At 36.4% G+C, this 20,289-nt stretch overlaps 3 protein-coding genes across 18 annotated transcripts in view; all 3 read left to right on the top strand.

The window, feature by feature from the left end:
- Nucleotides 1–20,289, top strand: part of Ndae1 (Na[+]-driven anion exchanger 1) — a 59,262-nt gene that overhangs the window by 12,892 nt on the left and 26,081 nt on the right. For 2 of the 16 annotated variants that reach the window (XM_089740477.1, XM_089740469.1), the window contains exons 1-2: nt 10,178–10,557; nt 16,137–16,195. The exons of 9 other annotated variants lie outside the window; for them this stretch is intronic. The gene's annotated coding sequence lies outside the window, so the exon portion shown is untranslated. Of the gene's footprint in view, nt 1–10,168; nt 10,558–16,136; nt 16,196–20,289 lie in introns of those variants that run through there. 5 more of the 16 variants (XM_089740482.1, XM_089740481.1, XM_089740480.1 and 2 more) reach the window with 5 other exon arrangements.
- On the top strand, nt 10,643–12,026 carry LOC149503080 (uncharacterized). The gene has a single exon (XM_089740487.1). It carries the CDS (start codon nt 10,776–10,778, stop codon nt 11,643–11,645), a length of 870 nt encoding a protein of 289 aa, XP_089596613.1. The 5' UTR covers nt 10,643–10,775; the 3' UTR covers nt 11,646–12,026.
- Nucleotides 16,152–18,495, top strand: LOC149503079 (uncharacterized). Its single transcript, XM_089740486.1, has one exon. The coding sequence runs from the start codon at nt 16,576–16,578 to the stop codon at nt 18,028–18,030; it is 1,455 nt and encodes a 484-aa protein (XP_089596612.1). The 5' UTR covers nt 16,152–16,575; the 3' UTR covers nt 18,031–18,495.

Genomic DNA, 20,289 nt, shown 5'->3' with positions numbered 1-20,289 from the left:
GCATGAAACAGTTTGCTTTTGAACTTTAATAAATTGACCACATATGAAACAAAATGCATCAGCATCGTATTTACACTTTCGTGACATTTTAAGTTTTTCTGGGCTTGTACAAAACGCCTGATCGTTGTTTATGACTCGAGTCCTCCCTTGCGGCCCGGATTCGAATCCATCCCCCGAGGACACCGTCGAATCCATAAACATCATTACCGATCACATCTCTTCCGCGATCATTAGATCTTCAAAAGAAGTCGATGTGGAGGACAGCTTCCACCGCATCAGACTGTCCCCCGATCTTAGGAATCTCTTAAGAGTTAGGAACGCGGCAATCCGGGCCTACGATCGTCTTCCCACGCATTCAAACCGGATTCAGATGCGTCGTCTACAACGCGAAGTCCACTCCCGCTTAAGCGACGCGCGTAACGATAATTGGCATAGTTATCTAGAACAACTCGCGCTCTCCCACCAAGCATACTGGCGACTAGCTAGGACTCTCAAATCCGAAACTACCGCTACTATGCCTCCCCTCATACGCCCTTCAGGCCAACCACCGGCATTCGATGACGATGACAAGGCTGAGCTGCTGGCCGATGCACTGCAAGAGCAGTGCACCACCAGCACTCAACACGCGGACCCCGAACACACCGAGTTAGTCGACAGGGAGGTCGAGCGCAGAGCTTCCCTGCCGCCCTCGGACGCGTTACCCCCCATTACCACTGACGAAGTTAGAGACGCGATCCACAACCTCCAACCTAGGAAGGCACCCGGCTCCGACGGCATCCACAACCGCGCGCTAAAACTCTTGCCAGTCCAACTGATAGCAATGTTGGCTACAATTTTAAATGCCGCTATGACGCACTGCATCTTTCCCGCGGTGTGGAAAGAAGCGGACGTTATCGGTATACATAAGCCGGGCAAACCGACAAACGAAACTTCTAGTTACCGTCCGATTAGTCTCCTCTCGACGATAGGAAAAATTTACGAACGGCTCCTTAGGAAACGCCTCTGGGATTTTGTTACCGCGAACAAAATTCTCATAGACGAACAGTTCGGATTCCGCTCTAAGCACTCGTGCGTACAACAAGTGCACCGCCTCACGGAGCACATCCTGATAGGACTAAATAGGCGTAAACAAATCCCGACCGGCGCCCTCTTCTTCGACATCGCGAAGGCGTTCGACAAAGTCTGGCACAACGGTTTAATTTATAAACTGTACAACATGGGAGTGCCAGACAGACTCGTGCTCATCATACGAGACTTCTTGTCGAACCGTTCGTTTCGATATCGAGTAGAGGGAACTCGTTCTCGTCCCCGTCAACTGACCGCCGGAGTCCCGCAAGGCTCCGCGCTCTCCCCGTTATTATTTAGTTTGTATATCAATGATATACCCCGGTCTCCGGAGACCCATCTAGCGCTCTTCGCCGATGACACGGCTATCTACTACTCGTGTAGGAAGATGTCGCTGCTTCATCGGCGACTCCAGATCGCAGTAGCCACCATGGGACAGTGGTTCCGGAAGTGGCGAATTGACATCAACCCCACGAAAAGCGCAGCGGTGCTCTTCAAAAGGGGTCGCCCTCCGAACATCACTTCGAGCATCCCACTCCGTAGTAGGCGCGCAAACACCTCCGCCGTTAGTCCCATCACTCTCTTTGGCCAGCCCATACCGTGGGTCTCGAAGGTCAAATATCTAGGCGTCACCCTCGACAGAGGGATGACATTCCGTCCCCATATAAAAACGGTACGCGACCGCGCCGCGTTTATACTAGGACGACTCTATCCAATGCTTTGTAGTCGAAGCAAACTGTCCCTCCGCAATAAGGTAACTCTCTACAAAACTTGTGTACGCCCCGTCATGACGTATGCAAGCGTAGTGTTCGCTCACTCAGCCCGCACCCACTTGAAATCCCTTCAGGTTATTCAATCACGATTCTGCAGGATAGCCGTCGGAGCGCCATGGTTCCTTAGGAATGTGGATCTCCACGATGACCTGGAGCTCGAGTCATTTAGTAAGTATCTACAGTCGGCATCGCTGCGCCATTTTGAGAAGGCGGCACGACATGAGAACCCTCTCATCGTAGCCGCTGGAAATTACATACCCGACCCAGTAGACCGAATCGTAAACCGTCGACGTCGCCCAAAGCACGTCATTACGGATCCTCCTGATCCATTAACGGTGCTTTTAGGCACCACAAGCACCGGTCACCGTCCTCGTCGAACCCGTCGCTTGCGACGAAGGGCTCGACGAGCGAACTAACCCATAGACACAGCCCACTGAGTTTCTCGCCGGATCTTCTCAGTGGGTCGCGTTTCCGATCCGGTGGTAGATTCTGCGAAGCACTGCTCTTGCTAGGGTCAGTGTTAGCAACTCTCCGGTTGAGCCCCGCGAGCTCACCTACTAACGTTAGGGTGAAGCTGAAATAGCCTCTCAAGGCTATCAGCATACGTAGGAAAAAAAAAAAAAAAAAAAAAATATGGCTCGAGTGCCATCTAGTGGCACTGTAAATGTAAACATCCTACTCTCATAGCGCGGTTTTTTTTAAAGTATTAAAATTAATTAAAATTTATAAAAAAATTGAAAAATGAGTATACTACTCTTACTTACTATAACTATCACAAAAGCAAACTTTATACCAAAAAAAGGTATTCTATTTTCGTTTTTGTGAATAATTAACCGGAGAAACCTAGTATAAACGTTAGGACAAAGAACAATTTTTTTTTTTAGAGTTGTGTTATTTACCGATTAGATTACCATTATTAAGTGAAACTAATTATAAATCACTGATTTTCATATTTTCTCTGTGTGTGAATATATAGATGTAAGAAAGCGGAATTGTCGTAATTTGAAAAATGTAACTTTACACCAGAGCCATAAAACTAATGGGACTAAAGATAGAAAGTTGAAAATTGATAGGTGTTTATATAATCTAAAGCTTATCTAATTAAATTATATTATTATAAATACATACAAACTTTCAATTTTCTATCTCTAAAAATATAATTAGAGTTGTGAATTTTTTAAATAGCTAGTGATAGTGTAACTTTGGCTATTTCAAGTTTCTCTTTCCGCTTTCTTCCGTTGATACGCATTGTTACGATCGATACACCAAATTTTAGACTCTTAAAACTGGTATACAAAGTGGTATTTAATAAAAACAAACATAATCAACGTATTTTTATTTTATTTTTTAGCTTAGATGGTTGGACGAGCTCACGGTCTACCTGGTGTTAAGTGGTAACCGGAGCCCATAGACATCTACAACGTAAATGCCGCCGCCCACCTCGAGACATGAGTTGTAAGGTTTCAGTTTTAACATTACATTTCCAAATATATCTAGAACATTTCCTACGCATATAAAATTGTTAGAACGCATCCAATATTTATAATATTGTGTATATGCATAGGTAATATTATGTTTTTAATATTGCTTGCCTATTATTATTTTTTTATTGCTTTGAAGTGTGGACAAGCTCACAGCCCACCTGGTGTTAAGTGGTCACTAGAGCCCATAGACATCTACGACGTAAATGCGCCACCCACCTTGAGATATTAGTTCTAAGGTCTCAATATAGTTACAACGGCTACCCCGCCCTTCAAACCGAAACACATTGGTGCTTCACGGCAGAAATAGGCGGGGTGGTGGTCCCTACCCGTGCGGACTCACAAGAGATCCTACCACCAGTAAACATAACATAAAATTTTCTGTGCAATTAAATACATACCCGGCCTGATGATACGGTCGCCAACCAGTCCTATGCGCAAAACTATCGCTATCGAAGACTATACTCACTTGTTTGAAGAATCTACATTATTTACAGCTTAACGAGGTTTTCAGTGATAAAGACGCACAAGTTCAAACGCTGCGTACACAAACTAGCTCTTCAAATTAAGGTCAGTCGTAAACGAGCTTCTGGCTACGAATGAATAGGAGAAAACCACTTTTTTTATTTTATTGCTTAGATGGGTGGATGAGCTCACAGCCCACCTGGTGTTAAGTGGTTACTGGAGCCCATAGACATCTACAACGTAAATGCGCCACCCACCTTGAGATATAAGTTCTAAGGTCTCAGTATAGTTACAACGGCTACCCCACCGTTCAAACCGAAACGCATTACTGCTTCACGGCAGAAATAGGCGGGGTGGTGGTACCTACCCGTGCGGACTCACAAGAGGTCCTACCACCAGTGAAAAATTTAAGCTTTGCGTCTCTGAAATTAAGGTCTAGTGTATATAAGCATATACAGCTATTTACGACGTAATGCCTAAATGCAATCAACTTAAATGGGAATGTAACGTAAAAGCGAATATTGAGTTATTTGCGACGAATCGCTCTCAAACGGCAAATAAAACGCTTGCAAATTGAATCAGAATTTGTCAACCGCTAGCCTGTTATTGGTATTAATGGCGTATAACGCTTTTATTGCTTCATAGTCATAATGTGAACTTGTTGAAAATGTCGTGGTATTCATTTTTATATTGGAAAGTTATAGTTTAAAGAAATTTGATTTAATTCGACAGTGATATTATTATACATATTTATTATACAAACTTAAAAACATTTTTATTATTATTTATTTACGGCTATCGGTTACACGCCCTTATAGCTTATATTAAACTTAATTTTTACGTATGAAGTATGTCAAAATTACAATATTCTAATAAATGAAAGACGATATGAATTTTGATTAATTTGAGTCACTAATCAATTTGGATGAAATAAAAAGAAACGAGACGAGACGAGATGAAATAAAGTAGTCTAAATAAAATGGTGGCTAGACTGACGGCAAAACCGAAACGCATTGCTGCTTCACGGCTGAAATGAGCAGGGTGGTGGTACCTACCCGTCCGTACTTACAAGAGGTCCTACCACCAGTAAAAATGTCCATGGTATATATAAATAAAAAAGTCCTTGAAACTGAAAGTTAATTTTGACATATAAGGGTTCCTACAATACTACTAGAGTACAATAATTAGATCAATTCTTAGAAAATTTAATAAAAATCCTAGTTGTTCAAAATCCCAAAAATGTTATTTTTATGATTAGTATTTTTTTTTAGAGAAATTCAAATATCAAGTTGATTGAATTTTTCTAGAAAACATCTCTTCGTAAACCGTTTTCGCAATACAAGAATTACATTATTTCGTTCTTACAAATCTATGCCAATCATGTTTGTACGATGAAAGGACGCCTACACTATTATTTGTACTACAAGTCTGTATTCACAAATGTAATTTTCTAAATTTCCATTAGGGTTCACTTGTTGACTTCGAGCTGCGGATTAAATGAGCCTCATTCATGGTTCATCTAAATCAGGCTTTGGACACGCTTGATAAGATTCAAATACATCCTTTCTGGAGTAGACGGCTAAACTGGCTCACGATTCACCTTATGTTAAATACTTACCGAAGCCTAATTTTTTATTTTTTTTATTGCTTAGATGGGTGAACGAGGAACGAAATTAGGACCGGAGTGCGAAGAATTTGAAAAGGAAAAAATATAGCTACTTTTTTAAAACAATTGCTAGTGGTAGAGTAAAAAGAAGAAAAAAAGGGTAGTATTATGATACCACTATCTAAGCTATTTCTGACTGTGAAGCAATAATTACAGTTCAAAGGGTCCGACAGTCGTTGTGCAAGAAAATTTAGATTTTAATCTAGGTGACCCGCAAAATTATAATTTGCGTAATTACTGGTGGTAGGACCTCTTGTGCGTCCGCGCGGGTAGGTACCACCACCCTGCCTATTTCTGCCATGACGCAGTAATGCGTTTCGGTTTGAAGGGTGGGGCAGCCGTTGTAACTATAAGTATACTATACTTGAGACCTTAGAACTTATATCTCAAGGTGGGTGGCGTATTTACGTCGTAGATGTCCATGGGCTACAGTAACCACTTAACACCAAATGGGCTGTGAGCTCATCATATATAGAAATGTCTTTATAGACAAAAACGACGGTAGTTAACACAATTCCAACCTCGACGAATAATAACGCCCTAGTCATCCACGTGACCATGAAAACTGGACAGAAACGTCCGAAATTACATATAATAATATAATAACAATAAATAAAATCAAAATTTAACCGTAAAACTAGTTTTAATTATGTTGATATTATTATAATAATTGGCTTCTAATTACGAAAATAACAATAGGATTAGAAAATAAAATAAGAAACAGCACTGAGATTTCAGATTTTGTGAAACGTTATCAGTTTCCAAATTTAATTTAAAAGTTCAAAGGGATCAACGCTGCTACAGTGTCTTAATTAATGTTCCGTGACGTAAGCGGTCCTAGATTACGTTCTGACTGACCCGAACATCAAACGATTTTTTTCTTTCATATTCTCAACAATGTTTATTACAAAAAAAAAAAGGAAATTTAGCAATAACGTGTCCGTAATTTAATAAGTTTCTGGCGTTTGAATTTTATAATTATTATTTTTAAGCTATTGCATAGCTTTTATCGCGGGCTTTGAGCGCGGCGACCGAATCAAGAAATTACGTAACGAAAATAAAACCTAACACCCCCACCCCGCCTGCCATGTAGCTCGCGTTCAACACATTCACACGTTGCGCTTGTGTAGTATTTGTGAATAAGCGCGCGGCGTGACGTCGCACTGCATGCGCATCATGAAAACTCTGTCCATCTCTCTCTCACGCGGTCTAGCTTATGAGTGTGAAGAGGACAGTTAATGTTTTGCTTTTGTTAATATTTATAAATACATATAGCGTGGTCTTATTTTGTGATTGTTTTAATATTAAATTATTCTTGTCTAAAATTATAATTGCATAAGTTGATAAAAAATTATATGCAATAGCTTTACCGCGGCAGTCCCCGAGTGCCACACGTCTTTTTTTTTATGCAGATTATATATTGAATTTTAAAAATGATTGATCATATTCCAGTATTATTTTTAACCACAATCGAAAGCAAATATGTCCGATAATTCCGCCCCCTCATAACACATAGCAAGCACGTCCACATCAAACTGGTACATTTCCAGCTCAGTGACGCGTGACATTTCAATCGTACTATAGGCATCATGGTTATACAGACATGCATGGTTAGACAATAAGAACAACATAATATATCAACCGTTTTCTGTATTTCAGTTCATATTAGAACGTTATACCAGACGGATGTTCATATTTACTTGTATTAAAGTCGTATAGTCGGTGTTGACAACGACTCGGTGTTGCTAATTCGAAACGTTTTTACTGACAGTGCTGTTTTCTAAAAAAATGATTAGTAAGATTTAGACAAAACGCTATCGTGAAATCACATATCGTATTGCTTATTAATTAAATGGTTAAAGTACTTACTCAACTAGGATAATCAAAAACTATTTGGTAGAAACGAGAATAGTATTTTTATGGTTAGGTTTTTTTTTTGTATTCCAGATACCATTTGAGACATTTGTTACTGGTGGTAGGATCTCTTGTGAGTCCGCACGGGTAGGTACCACCACCCTACCTATTTCTGCCGTGAAGCAGTAATGCGTTTCGGTTTGAAGGGCGGGGGAGCCGTTGTAACTATGTATACTGAGACCTTAGAACTGATATCTAATGGTGGGTGGCGCATTTACGTCGTAGATGTATATGGGCTCCAGTAACCACTTAACACCAGGTGGGCTGTGAGCTCGTCCACCTAACTAAGCAATAAAAAAATAAAATAAAAAAAGACTGATCGATCAAATAAGTCACAAACTTTCCTCCTGAACAACTCCTTAGAAAAGAAAACAAATTATATTACAGCGAACGATATTATTTTTATTCTGTTATACGTAGAGTTCCCTACATGCGTGCATGGTTCGTAACTTTTAAAAAGGGTATTTTCTTGTTCTAATGACGGCCATTTCAAGCGTTTAATCGCATGTTTGCGTCGCGGCAGAAATAGGCGGGGCGATTCTATTTACCACATAGTATTAGTATCCCTAATTGAAACACTACTTTAATTTTTACTAGTTGACCCGATATGCGTTGGCAAGTTCAATTTTCATTATATTTGTTTGTGATCACTTTGAGAACTTGTGAATTTTGTAATTTGGTTGTACTCAGCTTGTGAACTTATGAATTTTTCAATTTCCAAAAGACAATTCAAATATCTGTTAATTTATTATTCTTACACACTTTATTCGGACTATACATACATACATACATAAAGAATATAATAAAATAATAGATACATTAAATAGACACACGTCATCCAAACAAAAACATAAATAAAAAACAAGCCTAAGCTTAGTTTTCTATTAAGTATAATGTTTTTCTCAATAAGATTTCCATACATACACAAAGACAATTCTTCTACTTATTAACTAATAGCAAAAGTACTAAGATATTTATTTGCATTCACTGAAGATTCTTGTTAGTGTTTATGTTTTTTACTATATTATATAGTCCGAAATAATTATTCACAAAAAAAAAAAAAAACTTGAGTATAATGTAAATTACATTAACCATATAATTCTGCGAATTAATCTCTATTTAACCTTCGTTAACTATCAGAACCTCAATGAATAATGGAATAACTACATCTTCATTACACTTGCCGGCATTAATCAATGGGCTTATGAATAAAAGTCTTAGCTTCGGAATAATGAAGTTTTTATTACGGTAAATATAATTAACCGGTAGGCTGGTTTTCGATCGGGCAGAAGGCCCCCTCCCGGCTTCTGCAGGGGCCAGTTGAGTATCGAGCGCCCTCGAACCCGTAGGATTAGTTAGATTCAATTGGTTTATAACCAAAATGTAAAACTAAAACTAAATACTCACGGTTTTATCTATACTAATATTATAAAGAGGAAAGATTTGTTTGTTTGTTTGTTTCGAATAGGCTCCGAAACTACTGGACCGATTTGAAAAATTCTTTTTCCATTAGAAGCCGACATTGTCCCTGATGAACATAGGCTACTTTCTTTAATTTTTTTTTTATTTTTTTTTTTGTCTCATGTGTGTTTTAATGTTTCCGAAGCGAAGCGAGGGCGGGTCGCTAGTTCATAATAAAACACTTATCGAACATAAGGTGTTTGTTAAAACATTATACCATTATAAAATGCGAGGACGAAAGGACGAAAAAGACGAAGCGTGTTGCGGATAAAATATATGTACTTTTAGGTTATTAAATTTTTTTTTTTTTTTAATGGCTTAGATGGGTGGACGAGCTCACAGCTCACCTGGTGCTAAGTGGTTACTGGAGCCCATAGACATCCACAACGTAAATGCGCCACCCACCTTGAGATATAAGTTCTAAGGTCTCAAGTATAGTTACAGTTACAACGGCTGCCCCACCCTTCAAACCAAAACGCATTACTGCTTCACGGCAGAAATAGGCAGGGTGGTGGTACCCACCCGCGCGGACTCACAAGAGGTCCTGCCACCAGTAATTACGCAAATTATAATTTTGCGGGTTTCATTTTTATTACACGATTTTTATTAATTTTATTTTTCCTTCACCGTGGAAGTCAATCATGAACATTTGTTGAGTACATATTTCATTAGAAAAATTGGTACCCGCCTGAGATTCGAACACCGGTGCATTTTGTGTAAATGTTTGGAAATAAATAAAATTGGAGTAGGTTTTATAAAATCGTTATAAGACTGTCAAAGAATTCATAGTTGTTCAATAGAGCTGTGACCCTTTGAAGTCGATTTTATTTTATATGTTACTTATCCTGATCAGCATATTAGGCAAATTATTATATCGTCATTAGGAGTGGGTAATATCGGTTTTGCCGCGTATCGAATCGTATCTATATATCGAGTATCAATATCGGATATTGAATCTATATATTTTCTGAATCTATATATTGATGGATGTGTTATGTTATGCCCCTCACACTAGTACCTAAGTCATATATCAATTCTCATAAACACATAATGTACTCTAACTCTTAGTTCTTAAGTTCTAAATCATGTTACTATATAACATGCTTATTTCCTCATGTTACTAAATCATATGTATATTGTTTACTTTACATCAGATCTTCATTTGGAATTAGAACATTAGTTAATATTGTATTCCTTTCACATCGGTAAAATTCCGTCATTTACTAATTGTGTCCTTACGGATTCTAAATATGTTTACCAATACGGTTCATAGTCTAAATGACTCATTTACTAATTGTTTAGTAAATACTATTCATGTATAAATTCTCTTTCTCCTTGAAACCAAAAAGTTCGTCATCAATCTTCAAACTTATAACATCGTAACTCTGTCCGTGTAACATCAGATTTTTGTAAAGGATAAATAAATTCAGTGTATATTAAAATAAAGTTTTTTTTAAAACTACAAAACCGCTCACCGCGTAACAAATTTGGCGCAGTCGGTAGGATTCCGCATAGAAATATCGCCAAGTCGAAGTTTTAACGTGCATCACCGCATCGCGACGGAACTCACATCGCCAAGCAACAGCAGCAGCAGCAACTACGGGACACACATCGCCCAGCAGCAGCCAGCAACCGCAAGACGACGTGAATCAAGCACGGTAGCTGAAGGCTTTTGAAATAACTTCGCCGAACAGACGAGAGCCCACATGCAGAATCTAATTTTAATTGTGTAGTAAGTGGTTTTTATATGCTCTGAATTCATCCTTAATCCTTAATCTGTTACACAATCCTAAATCTTTTTCCTAAATCATATATATTGAACAAAATCTTAAATCATCTTAAATCTTAAATTTTAAATCATCATAAATCAAATCAAATTCGCGACTTTTGGTAGATTTTTTTTTTCATTATTTCTTAAATCATATATTATCTTAAATCAAGCCATTCAAAATGTTTAGCGCAGAAAACAAAAATATGGCTTTAGAAATTACGATTGCTACACTCTTACAATTAATACCAGAATTCAATACATCATCTCCTAGCCAAGTGTATCGATTTATCAGATCATGCGACTCCGCGTTTAGTTTAGCTTCTGTTCAACAACAGATGGTACTTTTAATATACGCGTTAAATAAAATCACAGGGCCAAGTTCATCGGACGTTCATGCCAAACAGTTTTCAACATGGTCTGACTTAAAATGCTTCCTAATACAAAAGTTTTCTCAAACTAAAACGTTAGGACATCTTATGTTAGAACTACAATCCATGTTTCAACAATCAAAAGAAACTGTAACTGACTATTTTCTTCGCGTGAATCTTTGTCGAAGTAAAATAATAGAAAAACTGTGTATCGAATATAACGATAACACCCTAGAAGGACGTAAAATTACTGCTGAGGAAACAGCTCTCAATGTTTTTATTAACGGCTTAAACTCTGACATAGGCGTAATGCTTAGAACCAGAGATTTCAACAATCTAACTGACGCCGGAAATTTTGCTATACAGGAAGAGAAAATTCGAAATATGAACAGTGCTAGACAAAAACTTTTTAATATAAACCCTAGCACTATTCGATATCAAAATCATGGTCAATCCAGACATATTCGAACTCCACAACCAAACTCTGGCAACCATAATGTTTCAACTCCCTTAAAATCATGTAACTATTGCAAGAAGCCTGGTCATTTAATTCAAGAATGTCGTAAGAGACAATATAATCAAAGAAACAAACAAGATCCCAACAATTCAATTAAAATAAATAATTTAAACTCACAGGCGGCCGAACTCACGGGCAATGCTTCGGAAACCGCGAATATTTAAAGCCCAATACTAAATCAAACGACGTTCTAAACCAATTTAACAAACACAATGAGCAAAAAGCCTTAGACTATAAAAATCAAACTCAGGTCACAGAAAATAATGTTGTTAATTCAGTTCATCGGGAACAAACAGCTATTTTCACCCCTCAGTTCGAGAACAATAGCTCACATAGTTCAGCAGTCTATCGGAGACAACTTAGTGACGTTGCGACTCAAACTGAAGACAGTGACTTCGAGACCTTTGTAGACCCTAAAGCTTTTTCAACTCAAAAATCATCAGAACCTCTTGACAAAATCACAAAATCAAATTCTAAATCGAGTTCTAAACGAAAATCAAATTCTAATTCTAAATCAAAAACTAAATCTAACTCTAAATCAAAAACTAAATATAATTCTAAATCGAATCCTAAATCTAACGAAATCATTAATTTGAATTCACAGTCAAAATCGACTTCTAGCTCTGAAAAACAATCTAATATAGAAACTTACAAAATATCATCATTCAATGTACCACCAGAAAATCTACTTTATTGTAAGTTTCACATCGAAGGACAACCAGTAACCCTTCTTATCGACACAGGCGCTGCTATTTCTGTTATTAATAGAAACAAAATAGGTACAGCCCCTCTAGATGAATCGAACATCGTGTCTATTGTGGGAATATCTGGAACTAACTCTACCATTCGTAGTTTTGGTACAGCACAACTGTCCCTCGATAATCTATCAAAATTCAAATTTCACGTTGCTAACTTAAATATCAGTGTAGATGGTATTTTAGGTAACGATTTTATGAACAAATTCAATGCTACCATTTATGTTCAATCTAAGACCATGCGTCTTAAAGACAAAAATTACAAGTTAACAACTCTCGGTGATAAAGATGAGTCACCGTCCGATTGTAAACAAGTTCTAGGAAAGCGATCTGAAACTGTCATAGCTTGTTTTACAAAAGACATATGTAATGGTAACGCGTTCGTCGAAAAACAATCCCTAGACAAAGAGTTGACCATACCGAATGCACTTATCTCAGTTTCCAATGGAAGATTCCTCATAACTTGTGTCAACTCAAGCGACCGTGATAAGACGATCACATCATTACCATTAGTAGAAACTAAATCGTTATCATTAATTAATAACTCAAATAATACTAATTCACAAATAAACTTTACAAACTCATTAAATAATGGCGTCCACGATAAACGAGATAAAGTTCGTCAACTCGTGAGAACTGACCATTTAAATAACGAAGAACTAAATTCTCTAGACAAAATTATTTCAAAATTTTCAGATATCTTTTATTTAGAAGACGAACCTCTGTCTTTTAGTAACAATACAAAACATTCAATTCCTACTACTTCTGACATTCCGATTAATACCAAAACGTATAGGTTTCCTTTTGTTCATCAAAAAGAGGTAAAATCTCAAGTTGAAAAAATGCTAGACCAAAAAATTATTCAACCTAGTTCATCTCCTTGGAGCAGCCCCATTTGGGTTGTCCCTAAAAAGTCTGACGCTTCTGGAAAACAGAAATGGCGTGTAGTCATAGACTACAGGAAATTAAACGAAATCACTATTGGAGATAGTTACCCTTTGCCAAACATCACCGACATCCTAGACAAGTTAGGTCATTCTATTTATTTTACTACCCTAGATTTAGCATCAGGTTTTCACCAAATTGAACTTGATGAAAAGGATATTCCTAAGACAGCATTCAGTACTCCTTATGGTCACTATGAATTTTTAAGAATGCCCTTTGGACTCAAAAATGCTCCAGCTACTTTCCAACGCGCTATGGATAGCGTTCTGTACGGATTGCAGGGAGAGCGTTGTTTTGTGTACTTAGATGATATAGTCGTTTTTGCTTCTAGTCTTCAGGAACATGAACAAAAACTAACTGAAGTCTTAGAACGACTCCGTAAATATGGTCTCAAAATTCAACCCGACAAGTGTGAATTTATGCGCAAAGAAGTTGCCTATCTAGGTCATATCATCACAAATCAAGGCGTGAAACCAAATCCTGAAAAGGTTTCAGCAGTTAAAAACTTTCCTATTCCTAAATCGTGTAAAGATATAAAATCATTCTTAGGTCTCGCAGGATACTATCGTAGATTTATACCTAACTTTAGCAAAATCACTAAACCTTTAACGAGCTTACTCAAGAAAGATGTTCCATTTATATGGAGTAAAGATCAGCAGTCAGCATTCGATAAATGTAAAGAAATTTTAACCATGACTCCAATTCTTCAATATCCCGATTTCAACAAAGATTTCGTATTAACTACCGATGCATCGTTACATGCTATTGGTGCTATCCTCTCACAGGGAGATATTGGCAAAGATTTGCCAATCGCGTATGCCTCACGTACTTTAAATAAAGCCGAGTCTAATTATTCAACTATCGAAAGAGAGTTGCTTGCCATAGTGTGGGCAGTTAAGCATTTCAGACCTTATCTCTTCGGAAGAAGATTCAAAATCGTTACTGACCACAAACCTCTGACGTGGTTATTTTCAATCAAAGATCCAGGCAGTCGTCTCGTAAGATGGCGTCTCAAGCTCGAAGAATACGAGTACGAGATAGTTTATAAAGCAGGAAAAATGAATACTAATGCGGACGCTCTGTCTCGTCCAGCTATTATGAACTCTAACGTAATAGATTTAAGTCAAGATGATCAAGACGATTATCTACAAATAAATTTTGAACATTACAAATCCTTAGATCGTACCAATATAAATACTTCTTTTACTAAAATGTCTCCAGATCAATTGTTAGATGTTAAGCACAAAAATATATTTATTCCTATGTCATGTGAACCTCCTTCACAAAATAATCTATTTCATGAAGCTATCAGTTTATGTTCACAAACTGAATCATTTTTAGAAAATCAAAAATCTCTATACGAAGTATATTTGTTAAATTCAAATCATAATCAAAATTTATTCTTTACATGCACTAGACCCAGACACTTCGATCCTTGGGATTCTGAAAGTTATTTTAAATCTCTTCTCTCATGTCTCCAAAAACATGAAATCGATACATTGTACGTTCCAGATCTTAAAAATGATAATACGTGTAAACTAGAAATCAACGAACAATTTTATATATCTTCATACATCGCTGAATCATACAATTGTAAAATTATAATTTGTGAAAATAAAATATGTTATCCTAAGCCCGAAGAAATTCCTAATATTCTCAAAACCTATCACGATGAACCTCTATCAGGACATCGTGGAATCTTAGAAACAACTAGAAAAATTCGTGATGAATATTTCTGGAAAGGAATGACAAACGAAATTAAAGAATACATAGAATCATGTGTCGTTTGCCAAAGAAATAAAATTCAACGTAAATCCTTTAAAGCACCTATGGTCATAACTTCTCAATCTACTGAACCTTTTGAGCGTATATCAATGGATTTAGTGTCATATTCAGAAATTAGTGACAATAATAACAAATATGTCATAACGTTGCAAGACGATCTCACAAGATTTGTTCAAGCATATCCTATTCCTGACAAAGAAGCAGTCACTATTGCTAAACAAATCTTACATTTTTGCCAACACTTCGGTGTTCCAAAGCGTCTTCATTCGGATCAAGGTACCGAATTTACCAATAACATTCTTAAACAACTAACAAAATTTCTCGGATGTAATCACACATTCAATACAGCATATCATCCTCAAACAAATGGCGCTCTTGAACGATTCCATGCGACTCTTCGAGATCATATACGCATGTATTGCAATCGTCGTCATAAAAATTGGGATCAAATCATTCCTCTCGCTATTTTATGTCATAATACCTCAGTTAACTCTTCCACGGGTTATACTCCTCATGAACTCTTATTTGGTTTTAAGCCTCGTCCATTCTACTCGCTAAAACCAATCTCTGATTACACAGCTTGCGATTATTTAAAAGACTTAAACGAACGTTTAAAGGTCTCTAGATAAACTGCTTTACAAAATCTAGAAAAGATGAAAGAAAAAGCGAAAGAACGCTATGACAATCAAATTAAAAATTCTGTAGAATATAAAATAGGTCATAAAGTTATGCTAAAAGTTCCTAATCCTAACAATCTAGATTCTAAATGGGAAGGCCCATACGAAATAGTTCGTGTTGGCTTCAATGAAAATTTCCTAATTAAAAAGGGTGGAAAAACCCAATTAGTTCACTCAAATCGTCTTAGACCTTATCCTAATAACGATAATTCACCCTAAATTCTAATATTTCAAAATTCATTCATTTATGTTAAAATTATAGTCTACTATATTTCATATTCTATTTTTAAGTTAGAAATATTTCTTTACAGGATAGGCCAATCAGCCATCCAAGATACAAATACCTTTATACAAACCCTCTCAAATCCTTATATTAGTTTTATTATTTGTTCGATTTTTAAAATGTTTATATACCTCCTTATTTACAAAGTTTACAAATTTATTCAACATTCTATACAAAATCATTATAATCGAAATATTTTGCCTATTCCAGGGCAACCACTGGAATCCACGCAAGTTTAAATTTCATCAACCCTTTAACCTCGCAATCAGGTTTGTTCTTTAAAGATGAAGGAACATTATACCCATACGAAGAATCATGGAAATTAGTAATATATAAAGATCTTAAACCCCTATTCATATCTCACGAATCTCTTGTACGCCTTGCTAAAAACTTTGAAAGTGTATCCTCACAATATTCACGTCTTCCTCATGTACGGTCAACAAAATCATACCTTAAAATTAATTTGAATAAAATCGAAAACCGACTTTCGGAATTAAACCTTTACTTAGGCAAAAATTCACGAATCAAACGAGAATTGTTTGATGGCCTTAGCTCTGTTCTGAAATGGTTAATCGGTACACCTGATGCACAGGATGCTGAACATTATAATGAATGCATCAATTCTTTAGAAAAACGAGAATTAGATGTAATGAATCTAATGCAAAAACAATTACAAATTACATCTTCTACAATTAAAAACTTTAATGAATCTATATTCAAAATCACATACGACGAACAAATTATCAATGAAAATATCAATCGTCTAAACGAATATATTAACACTACAAAGAATACTGTATTCGATATTAAAGTAAGTGAAGAAATTTCCACAATTTCCCTGCAAATTCTAGAATTAGTAACTAACTTAGAAAACGATATAAACGATTGTCTAACTAGTATTCTTTTTGCTAAATCAAATACTGTTCACCCATCGATAATTTCTCTCAAGCGTCTCTACGAAGAGCTTCTATTGTCAAATCATGTTAGAACAAATAAACGCTTAGTCACATCCGTAACATTAGATAATATTCATACCTTATTAGATTCTTCTACCTTATCAGCTTATGTTTACTCAAATCGCCTCGTATACATCTTAGAATTTCCCTTAGTTACAAACGATAATTTTAAATTATATCATATTTATTCAATCCCTGTACAACATCATAATTCCTCATATCACTCCACCATCCTACCAGAGCATATATTCTTAGCCACTAATCAAAATCAAGAAAAGTATGTTTCTACAAGTTCGTTGGAAAACTGCAACAATTTCGCATCGAGACAACGGTTATGCAAAAATATGGTCGTCTATGAATCTACTTCAAGACCAATATGTGAACTTGAAGTCCTGCTAGCAAAATCAAAATCAATTCCTAAATCATGCACTGTCACATCATTTCCTGCGGAAATAGCAACGTTTCAGCAGTTAGAAAGTGATAAATGGCTCTACGTATTAAGCACAGAAACTCAATGTGTACTTCAATGTAATGGTGAAGTGTCGAACCACAAACTCTATGGATCAGGAATCATAACGCTGCCAGCATCTTGCAAGCTCCATACTGGCTACAGCACGCTTACAGCATTTAAATCATCAAATGAAAACATCACATATCCAATCGTCACACCGGATATAACAACTGACGATTGTTTCCATGAATTAAAAAATGTTGAAATACCACATCTAATTCCAATTCCAATCAATGAGATCTCATTGGACTCGTTACAACAAATCAAGCACCATATTGACAAATATTCAGAGGAAATTAAGAAAATCAAAACACAAAATTTCATGAAGAAACATGAATCAAGTTTTTCATGGATCTATTTCTCGATTGGAATCACAATGCTAACATACATCTTATACAAAATCTTCAAGAATTTTCCATGCTCATTTGCAACCCGAAGAAGGTCAAATAGCGGATGTATCCAGATTTTTAACAATTGCTTTGATAATTCTTCAAGAAGAAGAAATACACAAATTTCAATTCCAATGACCAACATGGGTCATCCTACATCATGCATCTCCGAAGACGAAGATGACATCGAAAATCCAGAAAATCCTAATTCTCAAAGTTCGAGCACCAACGCTCAACCTTTGTTTTAAGGGGGGAGGTGTTATGTTATGCCCCTCACACTAGTACCTAAGTCATATATCAATTCTCATAAACACATAATGTACTCTAACTCTTAGTTCTTAAGTTCTAAATCATGTTACTATATAACATGCTTATTTCCTCATGTTACTAAATCATATGTATATTGTTTACTTTACATCAGATCTTCATTTGGAATTAGAACATTAGTTAATATTGTATTCCTTTCACATCGGTAAAATTCCGTCATTTACTAATTGTGTCCTTACGGATTCTAAATATGTTTACCAATACGGTTCATAGTCTAAATGACTCATTTACTAATTGTTTAGTAAATACTATTCATGTATAAATTCTCTTTCTCCTTGAAACCAAAAAGTTCGTCATCAATCTTCAAACTTATAACATCGTAACTCTGTCCGTGTAACATCAGATTTTTGTAAAGGATAAATAAATTCAGTGTATATTAAAATAAAGTTTTTTTTAAAACTACAAAACCGCTCACCGCGTAACAGATGCTAGTAGATTTTCTCGATTCATGATATTTGAGATTCGAAACGATACGCTGATATAATATCGTAGTAGATATAGATTTAAGTCAACGTTATACGGTTGGTTTTCTGATATCAATTTATAATATGATTTTAAAGTAATAAAAAGAACATGAAAATAAAAATATCAAAAAAACTTTCCTTCATGCTTTTATCAGGCTTAGGACTGGCTACATTATTTTCAGTTTTTAGTATTTTGTATCTTAATTTAAAATTACAAAATATACCAAAAGAGTGTAGATTTCAAAAGTTTAATACAAACACAAGAAATAAACTCAATTATTTGGATTCAACTAAAAATAGAAAAATGTGTACTTTAAAAATCAAACACAAAAATCTTTTAAGTATTTATAAACACTTGTCCAAAAATTGTAGTTCAAGGTCAAAGCGCGTGAAATTAAATTCAACGATGCAAATAGGCTATACTGCATTCAAGTTAGGGTCGAAAATTGAAACTTCTCTCCTAAATTGTATGCTGCTGATACGCTAAGAATAATCTACAGACATATGGACTTAAATATAAGGTTTACAATTGTATGGATAATGCCTGTTTCTGTTTCATTCATCACATGATATCCCTATCGTGCGCTCACTCACTCTGGCCGAATCGATACGAACCAAACGAATATTGCTGATATTCACGAATCGGTACGATATGCCGATGCGCATCACATCGAGTAATATCGTGTATCGGCTGATATCGTTATATAGATTTCGATACACGAATCGGTACGATATGCCGATGCGCATCACATCGAGCAATATCGTGTATCGGCCGATATCGATATATAGATTTCGTGCGGGGCGATATCGGATTCAACGATATTGCTGCGATATATAGATATTGAATCTAGATACGATTTATATCGCCCACTCCTAATCGTCATGGACTAATACGTGACTTTTTTTAGTTAGTCGAATTTCTGAATATTATTGTGTGTTACGTTTAAAAAAATAATCCAAAATATTGATCATAGGATAGGTATACGTCTTCATCCATAGAAATATATATCGGTCTGTAGTCTGTAGATATACACTGGAGAAGAAAATAAAGGTGCGTTTCAAAAAAATTGTCGAGCGTGTTCAACTCTTTGATGTCTTGATTGATTTTTATTGTTCCAACACACCTTTATTTATTTTTTTCGTTTCGTCTTACTTTTGATGGACAATTGCAGCTAGGGTTGCAGCCTTTTAGAAAATAAAACTTGAAGTAGTCGTTCGGTGAGAAGACCATTCGAGTCGATTCCTAATTGACGTAAAAAATATATTTTCTTATTATTTTGTTACTAGGCAAAGGGGTATGAACAAACGCAGCCTAAGCGCTTTCATCAAAATGGGATACGACTAATCGACGAATCGCCTGTCGTGCAAAGTCGTGGAGATCCATCACACTACGTAATTTTGGACTCGTCTAATACGCCTATTTCTGCCGTGAAGCAGTAATGCGTTTCGGTTTGAAGGGTGGGGCAGCCGTTGTAACTAAACTGAGACCTTAGAACTTATGTCTCAAGTTGTGTGGTGCATTTACTTTGTAGATGTCTATGGGCTCCAGTAACCACTTAACACCAGGTGGGCTGTGAGCTCGTCCACACATCTAAGCAATAAAAAAAAAACTCAGTCCACCATAGTCCAGTGTACTCAAAACGCTTCGAACCGCCAGATCTGGAAGCGCATCGCCAGGAAGGCAATCCTCGAAATCATTAGGAACCTAACAAATGC

The sequence above is a fragment of the Bombyx mandarina genome, chromosome 04, assembly GCF_030267445.1.
Source record: "Bombyx mandarina strain Sakado chromosome 04, ASM3026744v2".
NCBI lineage: Eukaryota > Metazoa > Arthropoda > Insecta > Lepidoptera > Bombycidae > Bombyx > Bombyx mandarina.
This window is presented reverse-complemented; position numbering and strand designations above follow the sequence as displayed.